The sequence below is a fragment of the Lepidochelys olivacea genome, assembly GCF_965140295.1.
Source record: "Lepidochelys olivacea isolate rLepOli2 genome assembly, chromosome: 2".
NCBI classification, from domain to species: Eukaryota; Metazoa; Chordata; order Testudines; family Cheloniidae; genus Lepidochelys; species Lepidochelys olivacea.
In genome coordinates this window covers 193,377,239-193,400,008 of record NC_140412.1, presented here as the reverse complement: position 1 = coordinate 193,400,008, position 22,770 = coordinate 193,377,239, and the positions used below count along the sequence as shown (strand labels likewise).

At 44.0% G+C, this 22,770-nt stretch overlaps 1 protein-coding gene across 1 annotated transcript in view; it reads left to right on the top strand.

The window, feature by feature from the left end:
- Nucleotides 1-5,419: 5,419 nt before the first annotated feature.
- SH3BP5 (SH3 domain binding protein 5) overlaps nucleotides 5,420-22,770 on the top strand; it is a 65,572-nt gene continuing 48,221 nt past the window's right edge. Inside the window, exons 1-2 of the mRNA XM_084620604.1 lie at nucleotides 5,420-5,698; nucleotides 8,476-8,538. Coding sequence (XP_084476730.1) covers nucleotides 5,435-5,698; nucleotides 8,476-8,538 — 327 coding nt within the window. The 5' untranslated portion in view covers nucleotides 5,420-5,434. The remainder of the gene's footprint in view (nucleotides 5,699-8,475; nucleotides 8,539-22,770) is intronic.

Genomic DNA, 22,770 nt, shown 5'->3' with positions numbered 1-22,770 from the left:
TTCAAATTTGGTGTAACTGCACAAAAATTCATTGAGTTACCCCATGGGGATGACTTTTGCTCCACAGGTTTATCTAGAGGATTTTATCCCCACATATTTGTGTATTTAAGAACGAATGGGTAAAAATTCTACTTTCTCAAATGTCTATTTTTCTTAAAAATTGTACTGTTTGTCTTTCCAGTATTTGGTTCAATGGTAAGAGTTATTTTAAAACTGAATTGTACAGTAATGCTATTTGAATATTCTAAAACATTTAATATACATTGTTTGAAAATGCTTTGGGCTGATGTGAATAATCAGCAAGAGCCATAGCATTTTTCAAAACAAAGATATTATTTTCATGCAAATTTCCCTTCAGGAAGAGAAATAGGATTCTATAAGCAGAATTATCTCTAAATCAGTTTTTCCAAAGTTTTCCATCAACTGCAAATGGGTCTTTAGTAACCAAATATTCATTAATCAGTCCAAAAAATGCCTGTATAATACTAGTGTCTATATACATTCAGGGGCTGTGATGCATCTTTGTTTTGTGTGCTAATTTCATTTCTCAAGTATTTTAGTTGAATTGAGCTCTCAGAAGAAGCATGAACAAAGATATCAATGTGAGCGTAGATTTTTTCTAAAAAATATGTAATTTACCACCTGCAAAATCTGTACAAAATCCACTGCTATATATACAACACTACAACAATCACTCAATTTGAATGTAAAAAGCCGAAAATTAAGCACAAGTCATTATTGTGTTTCACTAAGATGTTTCAGGCAGGCTTGGATTAACCAGTGAGCACTGTTCGATGGGGAGAAAAAAACAAAAAGACTATGATTAGTGCTGTGCCTCCAGGCACAGGTTGCAATGCCAGTCACTCAAAATTGGCTTGGCCATGTTCCTTTCTCCCCCCCCGACCCTGTATTGTGATGGAGGATTGCCAGGACAAACCTGGGGGAAAGAACTGGACCCAGGCTGGAAGGGCATCTGGCCTGTGAAGATGGTTATTAGAACCACATTTAGGGTGAGAACTTGCACTAAGAAACTGGCTACATGTATTAAGCTTAGTTTGTGTGCTCTGTTTTATTTTCTTAGTAATCTGCCTTGTTCTGTCTGCTACTTAACTACTTAAAATACACCTGTTTATAGTTTAATAAATTTATTTCTGGTTTATAGTATAACCCATTTTATGTGATTTCTAACTGGGGGGTAAGAGGCTGTGCATACCCTCCTCCACATTGAGGGAAGAGGTGAATTTCATATAATTTTGTGTTTGTACTCCAAGGGGGGTGGACATCTGGATGCTGTGGCAAGCCCCTTAAGCTGAGCCTCCTCAGAACAGATCTCTGTTTCTCTGTGCAGCTGGGTGCGGCCCTGCCTGTGTGCTTGGCTGGAAAAGGCTAGCCCAGCAAGACCAGGTAAAATAGTCTGCCTCAGTGGCATCCCAGCACATCAGGTGACATCCCAGGAGGTCCAACCTGTCACAGGCATCACATACTTAAATCAATAACAAGCATAATTTAGTAATGAAGAGGCAACTTATCTTTCCCATTGTATTTTTTTTCTTTGTATTCTGTTTAGGATTCTGTGCCGTGGGCAGATGACAGGAGCAGAGACCTCACTCAAATGGCCTAAAATCTGTCTGTGAGAGGAGAATGAAGACTAAGCAGTGACTTTCCTCCATCCTTAACCCTGTAGAAGCCTGCCCTTACATATGAAATCTAAGTGGTCGGAGCTATGTGAGTTGTGGGTGCGGGTGGCAAAGCTGAGGAAGATCCATGTTACATAGCAACAGTTTCCAGAAAACCCATGGGAAAATGGTAGCGGGAATTCTGGGCTTGTCAGCATTAATTCTCTGTTTCTGCTCTGGGCTTTGAGACAGTGGGCCAGCATGGCTTCACAGGGAGCCTGGTTGCCATGGGAATGAGAGGGCTCCATGATTGTCATGAAGGATATCTGACACAGATGTCCTGATATCTGACACAGATGTCCTGAAATCTGTGTGGTTTTTCTCTGTAGATTTCCTTAATTTGCTTCAGTAGGAGTTGTAGGTGCTCAGCACTTCTTAGGATCAGGCCATAACTGTTTTTCTTTAATGAAATAGTTTAAAAAAAAAAATTCTGCCACAGCCTTGTGTGGTGTAAAGCTGTCTTAGCAACCTCAAACAGTCCACCTATGATTTGTAGCTGTGTTCTCTTTCTGCTTTTATGCAGCTTTTATGTCCTCCTCATTGTTTTAGGCCGTTGGTGTCACTTCAAAGGTGTATGGTATTTTAAAATAAAAAATGTTTACACCTGGTCCCTCCTTTTTTTTGCTGCATTGTTGTATAAAGGAAGGCTCGAGCAATATTTGTAATTTATCTACTTTTTCACCTTATAAATCTCTGGAATATTATCTTTTATCTTTCCTTGATTTGGTGGAAGAGCAGAGAACAGGAGCGGGAGCTTCCTTAGCCCTCAGTTGTAGGAATGGTGAATCTCTGGCAAAGAAAGTGCTTTCACAAAGGGCCACCCGTTTTTGAAAAGTCTCTTGCAGGTTGTAAGACAAATAGGAAATTAAATAATTATTTACCTTAAGTTTGGTTAAGGAAATATGTATGCGTGTGTAAAGAAAGGTCCTTATTAGCAAGCAGAAGGAAGGCCTTGAAAATAATAAGGGTCACATACAGCGCTATAGGGTCACAGCTGCACTACTGTTTAGTGAAGATGCTACTATGCTTGCCTGAGAGCTTTTGTTAGTTAATCCACCTCCCAGAGAGGCAGTAGCGATGTTGGCGGGAGAAGCTCTCCTGTCAACACAGTACTATCTATGGGGGGGCGGCTAGGTCAGTATAGCTCCATCACTCAGGAGTGTGGATTTTTCACACCCCGAGCTATGTAGTTATACCAATATAGGTCTGTTGTGTAGACCTGGCCTAAGTTATAGGGCCAGAAGGAATAGTGTAGGGAGGATGTCTGGCTCAAAGAATAACTATTGAGATAAGGGGAAGTTTCTAAAAAGAAGATCTCTGATTGATAGGGATGACGGCAGATGGTTTTAAATTCATTCCTCCAGGGGAAAAAAGGGGTTAACTCCAGAGCTAATACTTCTAGCCAGAGGGTGGGTGGTCCCCAGGGAGAACCTCCTTGCTCATCTAAAGGAGGGCTGTTTTTTAAAAATCTATCACAAAACAAGGGAAAAGGGCACAACAAACCTTTTTCTGTACCACATCACCTTAAATGATCAGAGATGGGGTTGCCAGGTGTCCAGTTTTCGAGCAGAATGCCTGGTTGAAAAGGGACCCGGGTGGTTCCGGTCAGCACAACTGCCTGGGCTGCTAAAAGTCCAGTTGGCCATAGTGCCAGCGGAGCAGGCAGGCTCCGTGCGGCTCCCGGGAAGTGGCTATCATGTCCCTCCGGCTCCTAGGCTCTACGTGCTGTCCCTGTCTACAGGTGCTGCCCCAAGTGCTTGCTCCGCAGTTCCCATGGGCCATGGCTCCTGGCCTATGGGAGCTGCGGGGGCGGTGCCTGCAGCCATAGGCGCCAACTTTTCCTGGCACCGGTGGGTGCTCGTGCCCCCCGTCCCTGCCCCAACTCCACCCCGGCCCCACCCCGCCCCATCCCCATTCCAACCCCCTCCCCAATGTCCCCGCCCCAACTCCGCCCCCTCCCTGCCCCTATTGGACTCCTTTCCCCCCCCCCACAGCTTGTTATGCTGCAAAACAGCTGTTTTGTGGTGGCAAGCCCCACTGGGAGAAGAAGTGGGGGAAAGTGTGCTCAGGGGAGGAGGTGAGCTGAGGTGAGAGGGTGGGGAGCTGCAATGGGTGCAGAACACCCACCAATTTTTCCCCCTGGGTGCTCCAGCCCTGGAGCACCCATGGAGTCAGCGCCTATGCCTGCAGCCTGGGGCAGTGTGTAGAACCCCCTGGCCCTCCCCTCCACTTAGGAGCCAGAGGGACATGTTCCCACTTCCCAGGAGCTGCCTGAGGTCAGTGCTACCTAGAGTCCGCACCCCTCCCATGCCCCTGCCCCTGCCCCAGCTCAGAACCGCCTCCTGCACCCAAAACTCCCTTGAGGAGCTTGCACCCCTTCCTCAGCCTGCTCCCATACTCTGAACCCTCTGCTCTAGCCCAGAGCCTGCTCCTGCACCCCAAATCCCTCATCCCCATCCTGGTGAAGATGAGCAAGTGTGTGGGTGTGGGGGGGCTTTGGAGAAGGGGCAGGGCAAGGGTGTTCCCTTTTCTGCAATTAGAAAATTGGTAACCTTAAGCAGAGACCAAGAATATCCCTTGTGTGGACAGAAGGCAAAATGGACGTGGGAGCTTTGATTTTACTTCTCCTATCTTCAGTTTTTGATGACAAGAGGAACAAGAGCCAGCATTCCTACTGCAGCCTCCCATTACTGTTCCTGTTCTAAGGAGAGAGGGGTTAACTCTACTACCTTCTCACTGGGGTTGAGGTATCCTGTAATAAACCCAGGACTCATAGAGTACCAAATCAAATGTCAAACAGAGCTCTACACTATGTATGCTTTGCTTTTGCTACATTAGCCAGTAGCCTTTTTTTTTTTTTTAAACACACCACCCAGGGTTCTCGGCCGACGTTCCTTTTTGCTGCTATAATGAAGACAAGCATTGGTTTGTTTTTTGGGCGGAGTTTATTTGTTTGCTGCATGCACTAGATCCAAAATTTGTTGGCTCAGCTGACGCATGCCAGAAACCTCCGTTTGAACTGAATTTTCAAGGCTTCTAACAGTGCTTTGCAAAAACATTTCAACCCGTGGAACCTCACCAGCAAACACCGGGGGGGAAAGCCCTGTGACGAGCTAGCCCGGCCCTGCACCTGAAGCCCCTAAGCGTTGTTTGCGGTACCGCAGTTGTGGGGCGCTGATTGTGATGTCACAAAGGTCCATTTACAAGCGAGGCATGGCGAAACAATCAAGGTCCTGTTTTCCCAGGGGGTTTCCTCAATTAAAAACCAAAACCCCGAGGGCCAAACGAGGCAGGCACCACTGTTTCTCAGGAGCCTGGTTTTCAAAGTTTTCCACAAGGCAGCAGCTGCCCTTTAGGCCAGGGGCAGGAGTGGGTGAGAATGAGTCGCGGCTTCTTTTGGACTGGCTCCTGCGGGGGGGAGGCTGCTTGTCCCCGCTCGCTCCCTCCCGGTGACACCTGCCAGGGGCTGGCTCTCTTATCGACGCTGGGCAGAGCCAGGCCCCTGGGGCGAGGACAGCGGCCCTCTGGCAGCCTTCCCTGCCGAGCCAGCAGCCCGGCGCTTTGCAGAACACCCCGGCCGCTTGCCCCCGTTCCCCACGTGAGAAGCAGCCGCACAAAGCAGAAGCGAGAACGCAGCAGGCGGCTGCCCGGGGCGGGCAAGAACACGCGGGGCCGGGCTTTTCGGGGGGGGCGGCGCTTGTCACCGTGGGGGTGGGCAGGCTGCTTTCGCCCGCTGATTTGGCAGCCCGGCCGGGGGGATGGGCCGAGGCCGGCGGGAGAGAGGCGGTGCCCGGCTGACAGCGAGCGAGCGAGCGGCAGGCAGGGGGCGGATTTCCTCCGCGCGGCCGGCGACACCTCCCCGGGGCTCCTTTCCCCGCGCGGCCGCGGGCAGCTGCAGGCGGCGGAGGCAGGTCCGAGCCCGGCCCGAGCCCGGCCCCATGGAGTCCGCGGGCCGGAGGAGCCGGCCCGAGGAGGCGGATTTCCCCGAGGAGGAGGAGGAAGAGGTGGACCCCAGGATCCAGGTGAGGCAGGAGAGCGAGCCCCGGGGATGCTGCGGGGCGGCGGCAGCCGGTGCCGGGGGCTGGCTCAGCCCCGAGCCCGCACGCTTTGGGCCGACGGTGCCTAGCCCCTGCGCCCGGAGCCATGGGCCTCATCGTTGGGGTGGAACGGTCCTGCACGGAGCTGCGATCCGGGGAGGGGATTCTGGTTTTGGGGGGAGGAGGTCCCTGCGTTTGCTCCCCAGCCCTGCACAGGTGTCCCCTAGATCTCCTCCGTGTTACCCCCTTGCTACTCCGCCCCCCTTCCCGCCCCGATGGGGCGTGCAGCCGCTCCGCATCTGCCCGCTGAGCTCATTAGGTTTCTGCTGGGGTATTTCTGCGGATGGGTGGAGAGGCTGCTGGAGCACCGGCTGCCTGCCTGCTCCCCTTCGGGAGAGGGGGTTTAAAAGATCCCCGTTATCCCCCCTTTTGTGTGCGCTGAAACAAGCCAGCCACCCCACCCTGGATAGGCAGCATCGGAGGGGGGTGCGTGTGGGTGGTGGTGGTGGTGGGGGGGGCGTTTCTGAGCCTTCTGGGACTTAAAGCAACCTGCCCCCTTTGCAAACCCAAGGGGAAACCTCCTGTGATATTGAGCACAGGCTGCAAGAATACCTGAAGAGCGGTTTCTGCAGTGTGTGTGTGTGTCTGCACACAGACAAGACAATGCGACTGTGATTTTTTCAGTACCTTTCGTACTGTGTTTTTCAAAGCGCTGTGCAATAGTTAGAAGACCAGAGCTGAATCATTTGTGGCTTGGCTGTTCGGCAAGATTGGGCTTGGAGGTGGGAAAGAAACATGTTTGAAGCTGAGACCTGAAATAAGGTTGTTGGAGGGGGTCATGGTCTCTCTTAGCTTGGTGCCTGCAGCTGAGCAAGGGCATTTGTGAAGTTGAATTAGTATGATTTAAGGTGTTCATGCTAGTTGCTTAAGATTATTCTATTTTCTATTAAAATGTTCTCTGTCATGACTCTCTTCCCTTCTTTTAAATTAAAATTCTGACTTTTGCATTTTTTGTTGTGATTACAAGAAAGGATTGATTTTTTTTTTAAACCTAGAGTGAGGGTATAAAACTCTTAATAATAAAGGTGGGATTTTAATTAAAAAGGAAAACACAGGCTTGAAATACAAAATGTTACTTTCCTTTTACCTGTCTTTTTAAAATGCTCCTGGATTTTTTTTTTTTTAACAAAGTTCCCCCATCTTCCTCCCGTCCCACTTCAAATTCATGCCCTGACCAACTGCTTGGTGGAAAGATCAGTGTGGCCATAATCCTGCAAAGACCTACACACAGGCTTAATTTTATGCACTGAGTATTCCCTTGGGATTACTGGCTGTGTATAAAGTTAAGCACATGTAGAAATCTTTGCAGGATCGGGCCTCTACCTGTCATAACTCTTGTCTTCTGTATCTCTTTGCCAGAGCTGTACAGATTTGTGGCAACATTTTCAGATGTGGGTGCCTAAAGATAAGTCTGATCCTGCAAACACTTAAGCAATGTTTAAGTGGCCTAATTTTTCAGAGACTGAGGTGCACTAGCTCCCAATGGCTAAAATTTTGTCCTTGGGTTCTTTTTTATTTGGAATATGGCTCCATTTAGCTAAACAATACTGGGACGTTGATTGCATGCTGTTAATGAAATTGTGGTGGTGGTTTTTCTTTTTTGTGGTCATCTGGTTAAATAAATGTCTGTTGCTTTAACATTTGTGGGGCAAAACCTTCTTATCTAGATAACAAAACAGTAATTTGAAATGAAAACTAGCTATTAGAAAAAAAATTAAAAAATTGTCTTTAAAATCCTAAAAGTCTGAAATCAAATCTGACTTCTGTGGGTAACAAAACTATATTGTTGGAACTAATATCTTTTCGTTAAAAGAAAAGGAGTACTTGTGGCACCTTAGAGACTAACAAATTTATTTGAGCATAAGCTTTCTGTAAGCTCATGAGCTGTAGCTCACAAAAGTTTATGCTCAAATAAATTTGTTATTCTCTAAGGTGCCACAAGTACTCCTTTTCTTTTTGTGAATACAGACTAACACGGCTGCTACTCTGAAACCTGTCATCTTTTCATTGTGACCAGATTAATTAATGTAATTTGGTGGACAGTCACTCAATAGTTGATCAATTCATGATGGGGGTCTAGAGGAGTCCCTTTTTATACTTACTGTCTTTGCATGTGCCTGTTTTTGTTACAGTATTAACACTATCTTCTAATCCTTGTCTTTGTGCCTTTGTCTGTGTTTATACCTCCTTCCCTACCACCGTGAAGACAAATGGCCTTGTCTTAAAAACTGTCTTACTAGGAACTAGCTGACATTAGCCACATTCTTTTAAGATATAGATTATATGTCATATTTATTAATACTAAATAAGAATAACCCAAAGCAAGAACTGTACTTCATTAAAACTAGAATATGAGCAAAATTTCTCCGCTTGTTTTTCTCTTTCCTGAGTAGCTGAATGCTGAGACTAGGTGGTAAACTCACAGACTTTTAAGGCCAAGAAGGGACCATTGTGATAATCTAGTCTGACATCAGGCACATTGCAAACCACAGAATCTCACCCACCCACTCCTATAATAGACCCATAACCTCTGGCTGAGTTCCTCCAAATGTCTCAACTCTCTGTTTTCATTTAACATTCCAGCCAGATCCCTAATGTGCTTGCTTTGGGGGATGCCAGATGACACGTAATAGAACCTTTCCTTCTCCGTCATGTTGGTGTCTGATTTCTCAGTGCATGCCTGTGTTTTTGCTCTTTTCTAGGGGGAACTGGAAAAGTTAAACCAATCCACAGATGACATCAATCGAAGAGAAACTGAACTTGAGGTACAGAACTACTTCTCATACTGTCCTTTTGTGTAAACAGGCTTCTGTGAGAAACATCTTTATTTTAATGGGTACGGGATTGTCCAATGCTCGGTGATAATTTGACACCAGGTACCTGATGAATGACTCTGAAACAGTAGATATCTGAGTTTGAGCTGAAGTGGGGCAATTGTAAAGGGATGCTGTGAGATTAAAAAACACATTTAAAAAGAGAATTTCTTAGTTTAGATGATTGAAGTTGAGCATGGTTTAAAAATAATTTCACTGTTTTCTATATTTTACTTTTTGTTTTTCATTAATGTTAGTCAGTGAAAATACACTCACTAGTTAGCCCTTCATAGTGAAAGTCTCTCCATTTTTTTTCACTAGTCAATTTCACTTATGTCCTCACTTTCTGGCTCTCAAGTGGGAGAAAGTTTCTATGTTTGGGTTGCAAATATTGCAAAAAAAAAAAAAAAAAGGTTTTAAATCCAAATAAAACATCTTAATGGATTTTTAAATCCCTAGTACTAGGTTCTGTACAACTTTTTAAAAACTAGAATTTAATTTTTGTACCTAAACTACCTGCCACTTTCTTTTATTAGCCACAGATGAAAATGGAAAGCCTGCAACAGCATAAGATGGCTGTGCAGATGGAAGAAAATCAACATAAAATAAGTGATGCAAAAGGATCACTTAATTATATTTCACTATATTATGTAAATCTGTTTAATTCTGGATGTTACTTTTCACTTTAATTTTGTAAATGATTATTACATTTTAAAAATACAACTTTAAGTACCTATCCTGTAAATTAAAAATTGTAACATTAAAAAAAAGGACTGCCCCAAAATATGTCTCTTTCAGCCATCAAAGGTGTGGGCTGAGACAAATATATTTTGGGGTATATCTTTTGCTTTCTGTTGTGACTTCTTCTTAATTTATGGGATAGGTGTCCAGAGCACTCTATGGGTACCTCTAATTGTATGTCATTTGAATTTTAAAATACAAGATTACAGTGAAATGTAACATGCAAAGTTCTGTAGTAAATAAGTGATCCTTTCACATCAAACACTTATGCTTTTGTCCTCTATCTGCACAACTATCTTACATTTTTCAGGCTTTCATTTTCTGTCGGTGGCTATTAAGTCTGTAAATCATGAAGAATGTAGTGGTACAGAGAGCTACTTATGTCATGCAGAGTGATTAATTCTGCAGTTGAAATATACTTTTAAGTAGCTCTGCCGCTTGATTTTAAATTTCACAAGTAAGCTTTTAATCCAATATATAAATAGTCAGTTCACCCGAACAGCCACCAGTTAAATGGTCTCGAGTAGTACTGGCTATTAGCAAATTTTTGCAGTCTCCTTATTTCATGCTGAGGCACTGAAATTGAATGACAACATTACTGTGAATGGTGGTTTGATTTCATTAGATATGTGGTACCCTGTGCTGACACCATATTATTACCACAGGTGGAATAGTAGTATTGAACCACAACCTGTAAATACTTATACATGTGGTAGTCCCACTGACTTCAGTGGGACTACTCACCTGGCTAAGTTATTCATGCGCGTAAGCGTATTCACAACCTAGAAACTTGCTGCTACTGTGCTTAGTCTGGTTGAGCTATGCTTGTAGCAGACTTGCTGAACTCTAAAGCTTAAATTCATCCCTGGTCTACTGACACTGTTGGAATTAAATAAGAGAGACATTTTAACATAAGGGTTAACACAATTTCTGCCCCTTCCCCTTATTTATTATAAGACATATTCAATTTCAAACATCATAGGAAACAGTTGTCATAGGCTTTCTGCCTTGAGTAGACACTCGCTCAGGGTTATGTCTGTAATGCTTTTTGCAAGTAGTGTTTGATTGCATTCTTATTGACATCATGTCTCTGTGAAAGTTTCTCCTTCAACAAAAAACCTTCTTACATTGAGGCCAGTATATGTAATATTAGGCAATCAAATAATCTTTGATCCCAGAATTTTCATTTTTCTTGAGCTGTTTAAAGTTGACAGTTGACTGTCACAAGCAAGTAATCGCTGACATTTTATGTGCACGATGACAAAATTGATCCATGTAAGATATATTTATATTATTTAGAAAAAATTATACTTAGAAAATCCTAATATCCACACTAAACAACAGGAAAAAAAATATCTACAGAGTTGCCTCGTAGGTATAAATCTGCGGTGAACTCTGGGGAAGAGAGATGATCTCAGTCTGAAATTTGAGAGTGTCATTCTGTTTCAAGGACCCTTCAAGAAAGGGTGGAACTGCATTTGGAGCTTTTGTTTGTTACCCGAGGGGGAGAAAACACCCATTCAAAAGGTATCTGTCGCTGCCTCTTCCTAGCTTGGGATAGCAGTTTCTGCTGCTGTTGTAGAAATGGCCTGGTTAAATATTTAGATGACAAGAGAAAGATGACAGAATGTTTCTGCTTAAACAGACAGTGGAATTATATTTATCCTAGTCCTCCTTTCATTTTTCAAATTTGCCAGCTACTTCCCTAACAACTTCAGTGGAAGTGAACATAGACCCTTATCTCCATGGAAAACAACGGGTCTCAGCACAGATGCAGGAGTCTGTGCAAGCAGATCTCACTGCAGGTTTGGAGCCTTAGTTTGTTCTCCTTACTAGCTGGAGTCTTGCATGTTTCCTTCAGTATTCAACCCTTGCAGCACTGACCTTTCCCAGACTATCAGCCAAAAGAAGGGGCATACTTAAATATACTTGCAGTTTCCAAGGGGCAACAGGTTTTTCCACAGCTACTGCTGTCCTTGGGAATGCTCCCCGTTTCCTGAGCTGTTTTGCAGAGGGGAGGGGGATGGAGACCCAAAGAAACTTACTCTTGGCACTAACCCGCCATTATGACATTGAGTGTTGATTTATGAATATTGCTCCCGTCCCAGGTCACTGAAACATTTCCTGGTGCTCTTACTGATAAGATCTGCACCGTTCTGTATCTTGTAAAATCAGCTATTATGGAAATAGTGGTTTTGACTGGTTTTGACTTAAAATGTGCAACAGTGTACGACTTCATATATGCAGAAAAGATTGAGCCCTAAGCATCTAAGGCAAACCTCAGGATGAAGGGAATTTCACGCTGAAATATTAACTGACTGGATGCCCACTTGACGTTCTTTCTGACCATTTTGTTTTATGTATTTACTTTCATATCAGTTTCCTTTGGTATATTTAAATCCTGATCCTGTAAGTGGGCCTATGTAGGTGGACCCACATGCCAATGCAGAGCTGCACTGATGTTGGTGGGACTCCACAGGTTTAAGGGATCGCCTTCAGAGAACAGGCTGCAAGACGAGTACCAAAGTGACTGTGTGGGGAGACTGGATCCTTATTTGAGGCATATCATTTTGGACTGTGTAGGTTAGTTCTTGTTAGTCCAGTCATTGCTGATGGGTTACTTAACTTACATCAAGGAAGTGAAGTGAGTCTTGTAAGTCGCATAATTCTCAGTGTTAAGTACTCCAGAAATAATCAGGAAAAGCAATTTGCTAGAACATGCCTTTTTTTAAAGGCCTACAGAAAAATGTGGTGGTATGTGTTGTGTGGCTTGATTCGCTATTGATGTGCAGGAAGGATGGCTTTGTGGGTGAGTCAGTGGTTGGGATCTTATGAATTCTGGGTTCTATAACTGGTTCTGCCACAGGCTTTCTGTGTGACCTTGAGCAAATAAGTTAAGCCCTGATTATCTCCCTCTCCCTCCAAGTGTAGCGAACACATCCAGTTCTCATGGACTGTAAAGGAGGTTACGGATGCTGACTACCTCTTAAAATCAGGCATTAATCTTTGTGCCTCTGGTCCTTATCTGTAAAATGGCAATAATACTTCTCTATCTCACAGGAGTGTTCTGGGGGTAAACTCGCTGATGTTTGTAAGGTGCTGAGAAACAATGTTGATGGAAGGGCTGGACCCACAAGTACTCAGCTGCTTGATGTGGAGACAGTGCTGTTCCTTCCAGAGAGCCAGTAAGAGGAACAGCCTGTCTATTATTTTAGCAGCTGAGCCCCACTTCCGGTTCTTATCCAATAAAGTAATTACATAACAAACAAAGCAAGCAAGGGATAGAATTTAGAAGGGTGTGGGTGTAAATGCTGTGAAGTCATTTTCAGTGGCTTTATCAGTTCTGTGAGATGGTGAATAAGTATACCATTTGCCCTCTGAACCACCCCCATTTAAACCCTGGGGAAATACCTTGACCTGATCATGGCTCCTGATAAAGTGCATTCAGGATTTTTTTTTTTTAGTCTTATAAAGGGCACCAGGCTGCTGATAGTTACATGCTGGATTAATTAATGTACCGCCTATTAATGAATCTGTGATTAGGCTTGTTTTAAAATCTATACCTCTGCTCTCACACAGTTGAACGCTGAATGTTACTGATGTAGCATAGGATTATGGGGATCCTGAAAGCGATTTAACACTTGGCTTCTCTAATATTCTTGTTAATATTTGAAACCTCCGTGAAGAGGCAGGGGAGCCTGCTGTAAATATCTGAAAGTGGTGATAGGAATATAAATCAGACAAAGACAAGTTAGAGCACCGCTTTATTACTTTGGTGGCTTTCTTCCTGGGTCTTAGAAACGCGGTGTCCTCCTGTCCCCAAAATCAGAATCATAAACTATTTTAATGAATGCGTGTATTCCATAGTGTGGAACACATTCACTACGTAAAAGGATGCCCTTGATAAACTCTGAAAAGTACGATGTCGATGTGAAAGATGCAGCTGACCCACAGGCGGCACTGCACCAGCACCGTGACCTAAATACAACAAACTACCACCGGATCCCAACAATCTGAATTGTGTCTTGCGTTTGTAGCATGATCTCCTGCACTGCGGTAGCTAAAGCCTTGCCAGCTTCTCTTAAATTCTGTGTAGGGGATTAATGCTTCATGAAAATGTGGGATTAATAGTGCTGCATTCAGCCATGCACACTACAAGCAGGCACTGTGCAGGCTCTTCTACCCAAGATTGCCAATGTCCTCTAATCCTTCCTGGCCTGCAAGACCCCTTGCTTAGTCCTGGGCTTCTCTAGAGAGACTGCCAATCACCCTGAATTGTAGGTTGCCTTTGTGCTGGTCACAGTTAGAGAGCTAGGATGCACATCATCAAAATTGCTTTTCACTTGTGCATTTGAACTCCTCGGCAAAGATGAAAGGCTAATGCACTAAACTCTCTGTGCCTTGGAGGAAAAATCTTTTGTCAGCAATTTTATTATAAAATTCTTTTTCTCCTCATTTGTCAACTTGTTTTTGGGGTAAGGGTTTCGATTCTTCAGGTGGGAACTGGCTGTACAAGATTTTAGGCTAGGATCACTGCACCCCCTCCAAATTTTAGAAAAATTGCTTATCAGCTGTGGCTGGTTTGATTAATGTGCAGAGCATGTATGTGCCTGCTGTAAGAGCTCATATCTTCTGAGACAGTATCATTTTTGTCAGTGCTTATATGCAGCATTTTCACAAGAACCTAGAAAATGGCCCAGTTGAGAGCGCAGTGTCTGTGACTTGTATCCCCTGTTTGCTAGCTCTTTGGTGAGCATGAGGTGTGGTGAGATAGCTGCAGAATAGAATTTGTGAAAAGTTCACCTGTTCAAAAATATGGAGTAGATGGAAATGGGGAGGGGTGTGCGTGCACCTTCTAACTTCAGCCCCCTCAAGCTCTTTCTGATATTCCATTTGTTAGCAGTGGAAACGCTAAAGTCCATCTGCACGTGGACTTCTCTTTGCCTTCCATTTCTGACTGCACAAGTAAAGAGTGATTTCTTTCTGACTACCCCTTCTGGAAAGAACCACTGCCCAAGAGAGCCAGATGGTTTTTCAGCCTGACCCACCCCCGCTGAAGCAGAAGTGGGCTGCTGGCATGGAGAGTTAGTAAAAAAAGAGTGCTTAGAAAGACCACCCAATTTCTCCTTTTTTATAAAACTAAACTTCAGCTTGGCAGTGGACCCTGCCTGCAACACTTTGTGGGGCTGGAGGCTACACGGGATGCCCCAAATCCCTATTTCCTAGCTGGCAAAGGAATAGATCACTGGGTGAGTCAGGTGACATCTTCATCTCATTTAAAAAAATTAAGTATTAAGGGTTGATTGTTTTTCTTTTGAAAGGCTGGCAGTTGTATTCTCTCCACATGATCTAGTAAAATACAAACCAGACAGCGAGGACCTTGATAAACAATTTGATGTTCTGAGTTTTCAAAGGCCAGATTTTCAGTGTTAGGAATGCACAAATGTTTGTGCGTCTAGTGCAGATGTGCAGATACCAGGTGGGCATGCAAATTGGGTACACCTGGAATTTGTGTGCATAAGTTAGGTAGATATTTGTATGTCCCTAACCTTGAAGGGATAATCTTAAATATCATAGCAGCATTAGATATCTGTAGCATGGGAAAACAGAATGAATATTTCCCCTGGCCCTTGGAAACTTACTGACTGCAAGATATGTTCAGGGTTAGGGTTACTTTACAGCCGTGTAACAAATTCCTTCCTACTGGATAATGGGTTGTCAAGAGGATACTAGTTTCTGCAGGAGTTGTGAAGAGGATATTGTAGCCTCAGCATTTGAAGTCCAGATGAAACTCTGAGCAATGAGTGAGTGAGCTGAGCCCCTTCCTCTCCCTCAACTGCAAAGCTGTAGCAAATTGCATTCCACAGAGCTTTGAATTTTAAACTGCTTTTAAACACAGCATTTAAAAATACACTCTGCCTGAAGGGCAGGAACCGAAGTTTGTCTGTCTTCCGGAATCTAACTCCAAACCTCGCTTGTTGGCATTTGCATCAGAAAGGAACAAAAGCATATTTGATCCTCTTAACAGCTGCTACGTAAGTGCAAAATAGTATTTTATTTTGGGGAGGGATCAAGTGGGGAGCCTTCTGTATGAACATTTTTTTGTTAGATATGGTCCTCTATTGTAGTTCAAAAACAACAAGGAGTCCTTGTGGCACCTTAGAGACTAACAAATGTATTTGGGCATAAGCTTTCGTGGGCTAAAACCCACTTCATCATATACATGGAGTGAAAAATACAGTAAGCAGTATAAATATTACAGCACATGAAAAGATGGAGTTGCCTTACCAAGTTGGCGGTCAGTGCTAATGAGGCCAATTCAATTAAGGTGGAAGTGGCCTATTCTTAACCGTTGACAAGAAGGGGTGAATATCAAGAGAGGGAAAAGTACTTTTATAGTGCTGACAAGGCCAATGCAATCAAGGTGGACATCGCTCATTTCCAACAGTTGACAAGAAGGTGTGAGTATCGGCGAGGGAAAATTACTTTTTATAGTGACCCATCCATTCACCCATTGTAGTTCAATAGCAGAACACTGATCAAAAGAAACAGTTATTGGAACAGTCTGCTTTTCAAAAAGGGCTATTCCAACAGCAGCATGTGTTGGGTAGAAGACTGGCATGCTCCCCAAAGCTACACTTCTAGAATCTCTCTATTGGGCAAGGGGTAGAGGGGAGGGAGCTAAGGAATTCTTAGTGGGGAACTGCTAGGACAGTAAATATTCCCTTTGTGTTGAAAAGTAAACTCCAGTTGTCCTCATTTGATCCGTATTGGTGCGGCACTTGCCAGTTTTAGTTCCACGTGTCCTGTAATGCAGTGGCTCTCAACCTTTCCAGATTACTGTACCTGGCTTTTAGGAGTTAGATTTGTCTTGAGTACCCCCAAGTTTCACCTCACTTAAAAACTATTTGCTTACAAAATCAGACCTAAAAATACAAAAGTGTCAGCACACTGTTACTGAAGCATAGCTTACTTTCTCATCAAAAACAATGAGGAGTCCTTGTGGCACCTTAGAGACAATATTTATATTCCTAAGGTGCCACAAGGACTCCTCGTTGTTTTTGCTGATACAGACTAACACGTCTACCACTCTGAAACCTGTTACTTTCTCATGTTCACCATATAATTATAAAATAAATCAATTGGAATATAAATATTGTACTTACATTTCAGTGTATAGTATATAGAGCAGTATTGAACAAGTAATTATCTGAATGAAATTTTAGTTTATACTGACTTTACTAGTGCTTTTTATGTCACCTATTGTAAAACTAGGCAACTATCTAGATGATGAACCACTGCTGTAATTCTAGCTATTAAGTGCTCCAAGTATGAAGAGCTAGGTTTTGACCCTTTCCTTCTCCTCTTTCCACCCATAATGCATACAGAAGCAAGACGCCTTGATTTCTGTTGAAATTTCAGGAAAAACTTCTTACAGTCTCAATTGAAAAAAGGAGAGAGAGAATGAAATGTTACACAGTTACTTAAAAATCACACTCTTATCTGAAATATTGTTATCCTGCTGTCCTTACGAGGAATGTTGAAGGATAGTAGGATAACATTTGGCAGACTCTCTTGCCAAAAGAGACTGGAGGAAAAAGTCTGCTTTGCTCGGCTTGTTTACTTTGGCATTTGAGCAAACTCTGTACAGTTAGCTTTACTGTTCTCCATTCTGTGTAGTTTGCCCTGTTTTATGTGCCGGGCTTAGCATACCGATAGGAGAGGGGAAAAACATATAGTTGTAAAACCACAAAAAATTGTCAGGGTGACTCATGAGCAGGGATAGTACCTGAAACGACAGAAAAACTACTTTGAATACTACTTTTAGCTGATCAGATTTCAAGTTGCTGAAATATTTTAATTATTTTTACAAGGAACTGAAAGACCGAATATAGATGGGGAGAAAGAACTTAATCTCTGTGGTTTTGGTCTGAGCAGCCTTGCAGCACTCACAGCTCCTGTGACTGCTTTGCCGTGTGCCCCGTGCTGAAGCATTACAGGTTTTTCACTTCCTTTCCCCAGCAAACATAGGCTAGGGCATTAGATAGAAGCAGAAGAGGTATCTTGCGGTTAAACAAGGTAAATGCAAAACGTGTACACCTACAGGACAGTGATGGCAGCTGGTCATGGAGAGCAAGGCAATAGATAATTTGGAGGTGCAGATGAAGAAGAGTCCTCCCAGTGCATGTGATAGGCCTGTCTGGTATATCTATCTCAGGTATTTATATGGCCCCCTTGACCATAGTAACTGAGCACCTCAGAATCTTTACTTCATTTATCCTCACAACACCTGGGGGGGTGGGGGGGAGTGCTATGATCCCCACTGGAAAGAGAGGGAACTAAGGCAGAGAGGAAGTAAGTGATTTCCCCACGGGCACATGGGAAGTCTGTGGCAGAGCAGAGACTTGAGCCTGGGTGTCTCAGGTCCCAGGCTAATGCCTCAAGTGCTGGATCATCTTTACTGTGCAATGGAGCGGAGTGCTTGGAATGCCCATCCGTTCACATAAGTTCTCCAGATGTTGAGCAAACACTCCAAGTGTCACAGCACTTCTGAGCAAGCCTGGTCAGTGCTTCTGCCCACTCCAGCTCAATTCAAACTGTGGCAGAGCTGGTGTCAGTGGGAAGTGCAGCTGTTGCAGCTGCACTAGTTCAATTGGTCCGTCAGCACAGTTGGATGGTACTGCTCTATGCCCTTCACAGGCAGTTCTGACAGAAGGGAGTGGAGCCTGTGCTGTCATTGTATGTCCCTGCTCTGGGGAGCTGAGCCTGGAACTTTGGGCAGGTGATACAGCAGCTGTTGGGGGAGTGGAATCAGTTTAGGTTAACTGTCTGGCTAGTGTGGACGCACTGAACTGCCAGGACAAACAGTGCTACAACAAACAGTGCTACAGTTGCTTAGCTGAAACATTTAACATGGAAGTGCCTCTCGTGTTGACAGAGCTAATGAAAAGTGAAAGTAGAGTGTGGGAATGAAATGGAGGGGTGGTAACCTCTTTGGGAGCTACTGGTGCTTTGGGTTTTGCAGCCACCACCATTGTGGTGTGATCTAACACAAAATGCCCAGCTTGAGAAATGATTAGAAACCTTTGCTAATGATCAAGGCACTTAAAAGATGAGTCTGCTGATTATTTTTATCATTCAGAAGAAAGTTGAACATGCAGAATTAGGATCTTCTGTTTCTGATTAACAGAAACTTGAGGACATATTCTGGTTAAAATGGGCTGTCTGATAAACCATGGGGTTTAAAAATCATTATCACTTGACATAGATACCACCAACTTTCTCTTTTTGATCAAAATTTCATTTGGGGTCCTCATTGTGAGTGTCTTTGTAAAACAAGTTTCAGAGTAACAGCCGTGTTAGTCTGTATTCGCAAAAAGAAAAGGAGTGACTTGTGGCACCTTAGAGACTAACCAATTTATTTGAGCATAAGCTTTCGTGGGCTACAGCTCACTTAGAATCATAGAATCATAGAATATCAGGGTTGGAAGGGACCCCAGAAGGTCATCTAGTCCAACCCCCTGCTCAAAGCAGGACCAATTCCCAGTTAAATCATCCCAGCCAGGGCTTTGTCAAGCCCGACCTTAAAAACCTCTAAGGAAGGAGATTCTACCACCTCCCTAGGTAACGCATTCCAGTGTTTCACCACCCTCTTAGTGAAAAAGTTTTTCCTAATATCCAATCTAAACCTCCCCCACTGCAACTTGAGACCATTACTCCTCGTTCTGTCATCTGCTACCACTGAGAACAGTCTAGAGCCATCTTCTTTGGAACCCCCTTTCAGGTAGTTGAAAGCAGCTATCAAATCCCCCCCCCTCATTCTTCTCTTCTGCAGGCTAAACAATCCCAGCTCCCTCAGCCTCTCCTCATAACTCATGTGTTCCAGTCCCCTAATCATTTTTGTTGCCCTTCGCTGGACTCTCTCCAATTTATCCACATCCTTCTTGAAGTGTGGGGCCCAAAACTGGACACAGTACTCCAGATGAGGCCTCACCAATGTCGAATAGAGGGGAACGATCACGTCCCTCGATCTGCTTGCTATGCCCCTACTTATACATCCCAAAATGCCATTGGCCTTCTTGGCAACAAGGGCACACTGCTGACTCATATCCAGCTTCTCGTCCACTGTCACCCCTAGGTCCTTTTCCGCAGAACTGCTGCCTAGCCATTCGGTCCCTAGTCTGTAGCTGTGCATTGGGTTCTTCCGTCCTAAGTGCAGGACCCTGCACTTATCCTTATTGAACCTCATCAGATTTCTTTTGGCCCAATCCTCCAATTTGTCTAGGTCCTTCTGTATCCTATCCCTCCCCTCCAGCGTATCTACCACTCCTCCCAGTTTAGTATCATCCGCAAATTTGCTGAGAGTGCAATCCACACCATCCTCCAGATCATTTATGAAGATATTGAACAAAACTGGCCCCAGGACCGACCTTTGGGGTACTCCACTTGATACCGGCTGCCAACTAGATATGGAGCCATTGATCACTACCCGTTGAGCCTGACAATCTAGCCAGCTTTCTACCCACCTTGTAGTGCATTCATCCAGCCCATACTTCCTTAACTTGCTGACAAGAATACTGTGGGAGACGGTGTCAAAAGCTTTGCTAAAGTCAAGAAACAATACATCCACTGCTTTCCCTTCATCCACAGAACCAGTAATCTCATCATAAAAGGCGATTAGATTAGTCAGGCATGACCTTCCCTTGGTGAATCCATGCTGGCTGTTCCTGATCGCTTTCCTCTCATGCAAGTGCTTCAGGATTGATTCTTTGAGGACCTGCTCCATGATTTTTCCAGGGACTGAGGTGAGGCTGACTGGCCTGTAGTTCCCAGGATCCTCCTTCCCTTTTTTAAAGATTGGCACTACATTAGCCTTTTTCCAGTCATCCGGGACTTCCCCGGTTCGCCACGAGTTTTCAAAGATAATGGCCAATGGCTCTGCAATCACAGCCGCCAATTCCTTCAGCACTCTCGGATGCAACTCGTCCGGCCCCATGGACTTGTGCACGTCCAGCTTTTCTAAATAGTCCCTAACCACCTCTATCTCCACAGAGGGCTGGCCATCTCTTCCCCATTTTGTGATGCCCAGCGCAGCAGTCTGGGAGCTGACCTTGTTAGTGAAAACAGAGGCAAAAAAAGCATTGAGTACATTAACTTTTTCCACATCCTCTGTCACTAGGTTGCCTCCCTCATTCAGTAAGGGGCCCACACATTCCTTGGCTTTCTTCTTGTTGCCAACATACCTGAAGAAACCCTTCTTGTTACTCTTGACATCTCTGGCTAGCTGCAGCTCCAGGTGCGATTTGGCCCTCCTGATAACATTCCTACATGCCCGAGCAATATTTTTATACTCTTCCCTGGTCATATGTCCAACCTTCCACTTCTTGTAAGCTTCTTTTTTATGTTTAAGATCCGCTAGGATTTCACCATTAAGCCAAGCTGGTCGCCTGCCATATTTACTATTCTTTCGACTCATTGGGATGGTTTGTCCCTGTAACCTCAACAGGGATTCCTTGAAATACAGCCAGTTCTCCTGGACTCCTTTCCCCTTCAAGTTAGTCCCCCAGGGGATCCTGGCCATCCGTTCCCTGAGGGAGTCGAAGTCTGCTTTCCTGAAGTCCAGGGTCCGTATCCTGCTGCTTACCTTTCTTCCCTGCGTCAGGATCCTGAACTCAACCAACTCATGGTCACTGCCTCCCAGATTCCCATCCACTTTTGCTTCCCCGACTAATTCTACCCGGTTTGTGAGCAGCAGGTCAAGAAAAGCGCCCCCCCCCCAGTTGGCTCCTCTAGCACTTGCGCCAGGAAATTGTCCCCTACGCTTTCCAAAAACTTCCTGGATTGTCTATGCACCGCTGTATTGCTCTCCCAGCAGATATCAGGAAAATTAAAGTCACCCATGAGAATCAGGGCATGCGATCTAGTAGCTTCCGTGAGCTGCCGGAAGAAAGCCTCATCTACCTCATCCCCCTGGTCCGGTGGTCTATAGCAGACTCCCACCACTACATCACTCTTGTTGCACACACTTCTAAACTTAATCCAGAGACACTCAGGTTTTTCTGCAGTTTCGTACCGGAGCTCTGAGCAGTCATACTGCTCCCTTACATACAGTGCTACTCCCCCACCTTTTCTGCCCTGCCTGTCCTTCCTGAACAGTTTATAACCATCCATGACAGTACTCCAGTCATGTGAGTTATCCCACCGATGCATCCGATGAAGTGAGCTGTAGCTCACGAATGCTTATGCTCAAATAAATTGGTTAGTCTCTAAGGTGCCACAAGTACTCCTTTTCTTTTTAAAACAAGACCCCAATCCTCAGAATACGTGATCATGTGTGTATTTTACCTATTGACTTGAATGGGACTATTCACAGGGGTTAAGCTAAGCATGTGTTTAAGTGTTTGCAAGATCTATGCCTAAGGTGCCAATTAGAGATGCTCTTGTTACAGCACAGTAATTAGGAGGTGCTTCGTTGGTTACAGATCTGTGGCTTCTCACCAGATTTGCTCTTGGTTTGACAGTTCCATGCTGTTTTTTATTCTATGTGGCGATAGTCACATTCCCTTCTCTAAGGGATGAGAGTACATATAATTAGAACATGAATAAAACTGGGGAAGGTCTCAATGCACAAATTAGTCATTATAAGAAGTTGCTGTTGACAGTTTTCTTCCTTCCAAGAGTGTTTTTTATGGACCTAAGAATGAGGCTGTTTGAACTAGATGCTGTGAGGTTCTCTTCACATGCTTTAAGGACTTCTCACATTTTAACACACAGCTTTCCCCGCCCCCATCTGAAAATCTGGGGAAAGTGAAAATAAACCCAGCTAACTGTCACTTAGAAATGAGTTTTTAATGGTAGGTTTCCCAGCAGGGCAAGAACATTCTCTCCCCCCACCCCCTCTAAATATGCTTTGCTATTTAAGAGTAATTTTTGTGCAATGAATTCATCATATCTGCTAAAGCAGTTTAATTTCCCCCATTTGTGAAGCTCACATTTTGAGTAGTGAACCATATAAAATCCATTAGTCTAATTAGAAATGCTGTAATTTGTTTAACTCTTCTGATTCAGAAGCTTGCTTATTTCATACACATATTGTCTGACCATTATCTCATGATGCAGTTTGATACTAACACTTTTCCCCTAGAAAAGAGACTTAAGCTAGATCAGAGTTATAAAATAGAATGGAACTGTTAAAATACTAAATTAACATTGGCTGCTGCCACATGAGTCATATAAATATTATTTTAAAGTAGATCAGAATACTTTAAGATGCCAAAACTATTAACATGGGGACAAAAAATTATGCTATTGATCCTGTTAGGATTTTAGATAACACTGAAAATCAACCATAATTGGGTGTACTAAAGATGCATTTTAATAGTTTGTTTTGAATCTTTCCCTTCTGCCTCTCTAAATGTCAAGTGTTAGCCTGCTATCTTTTTT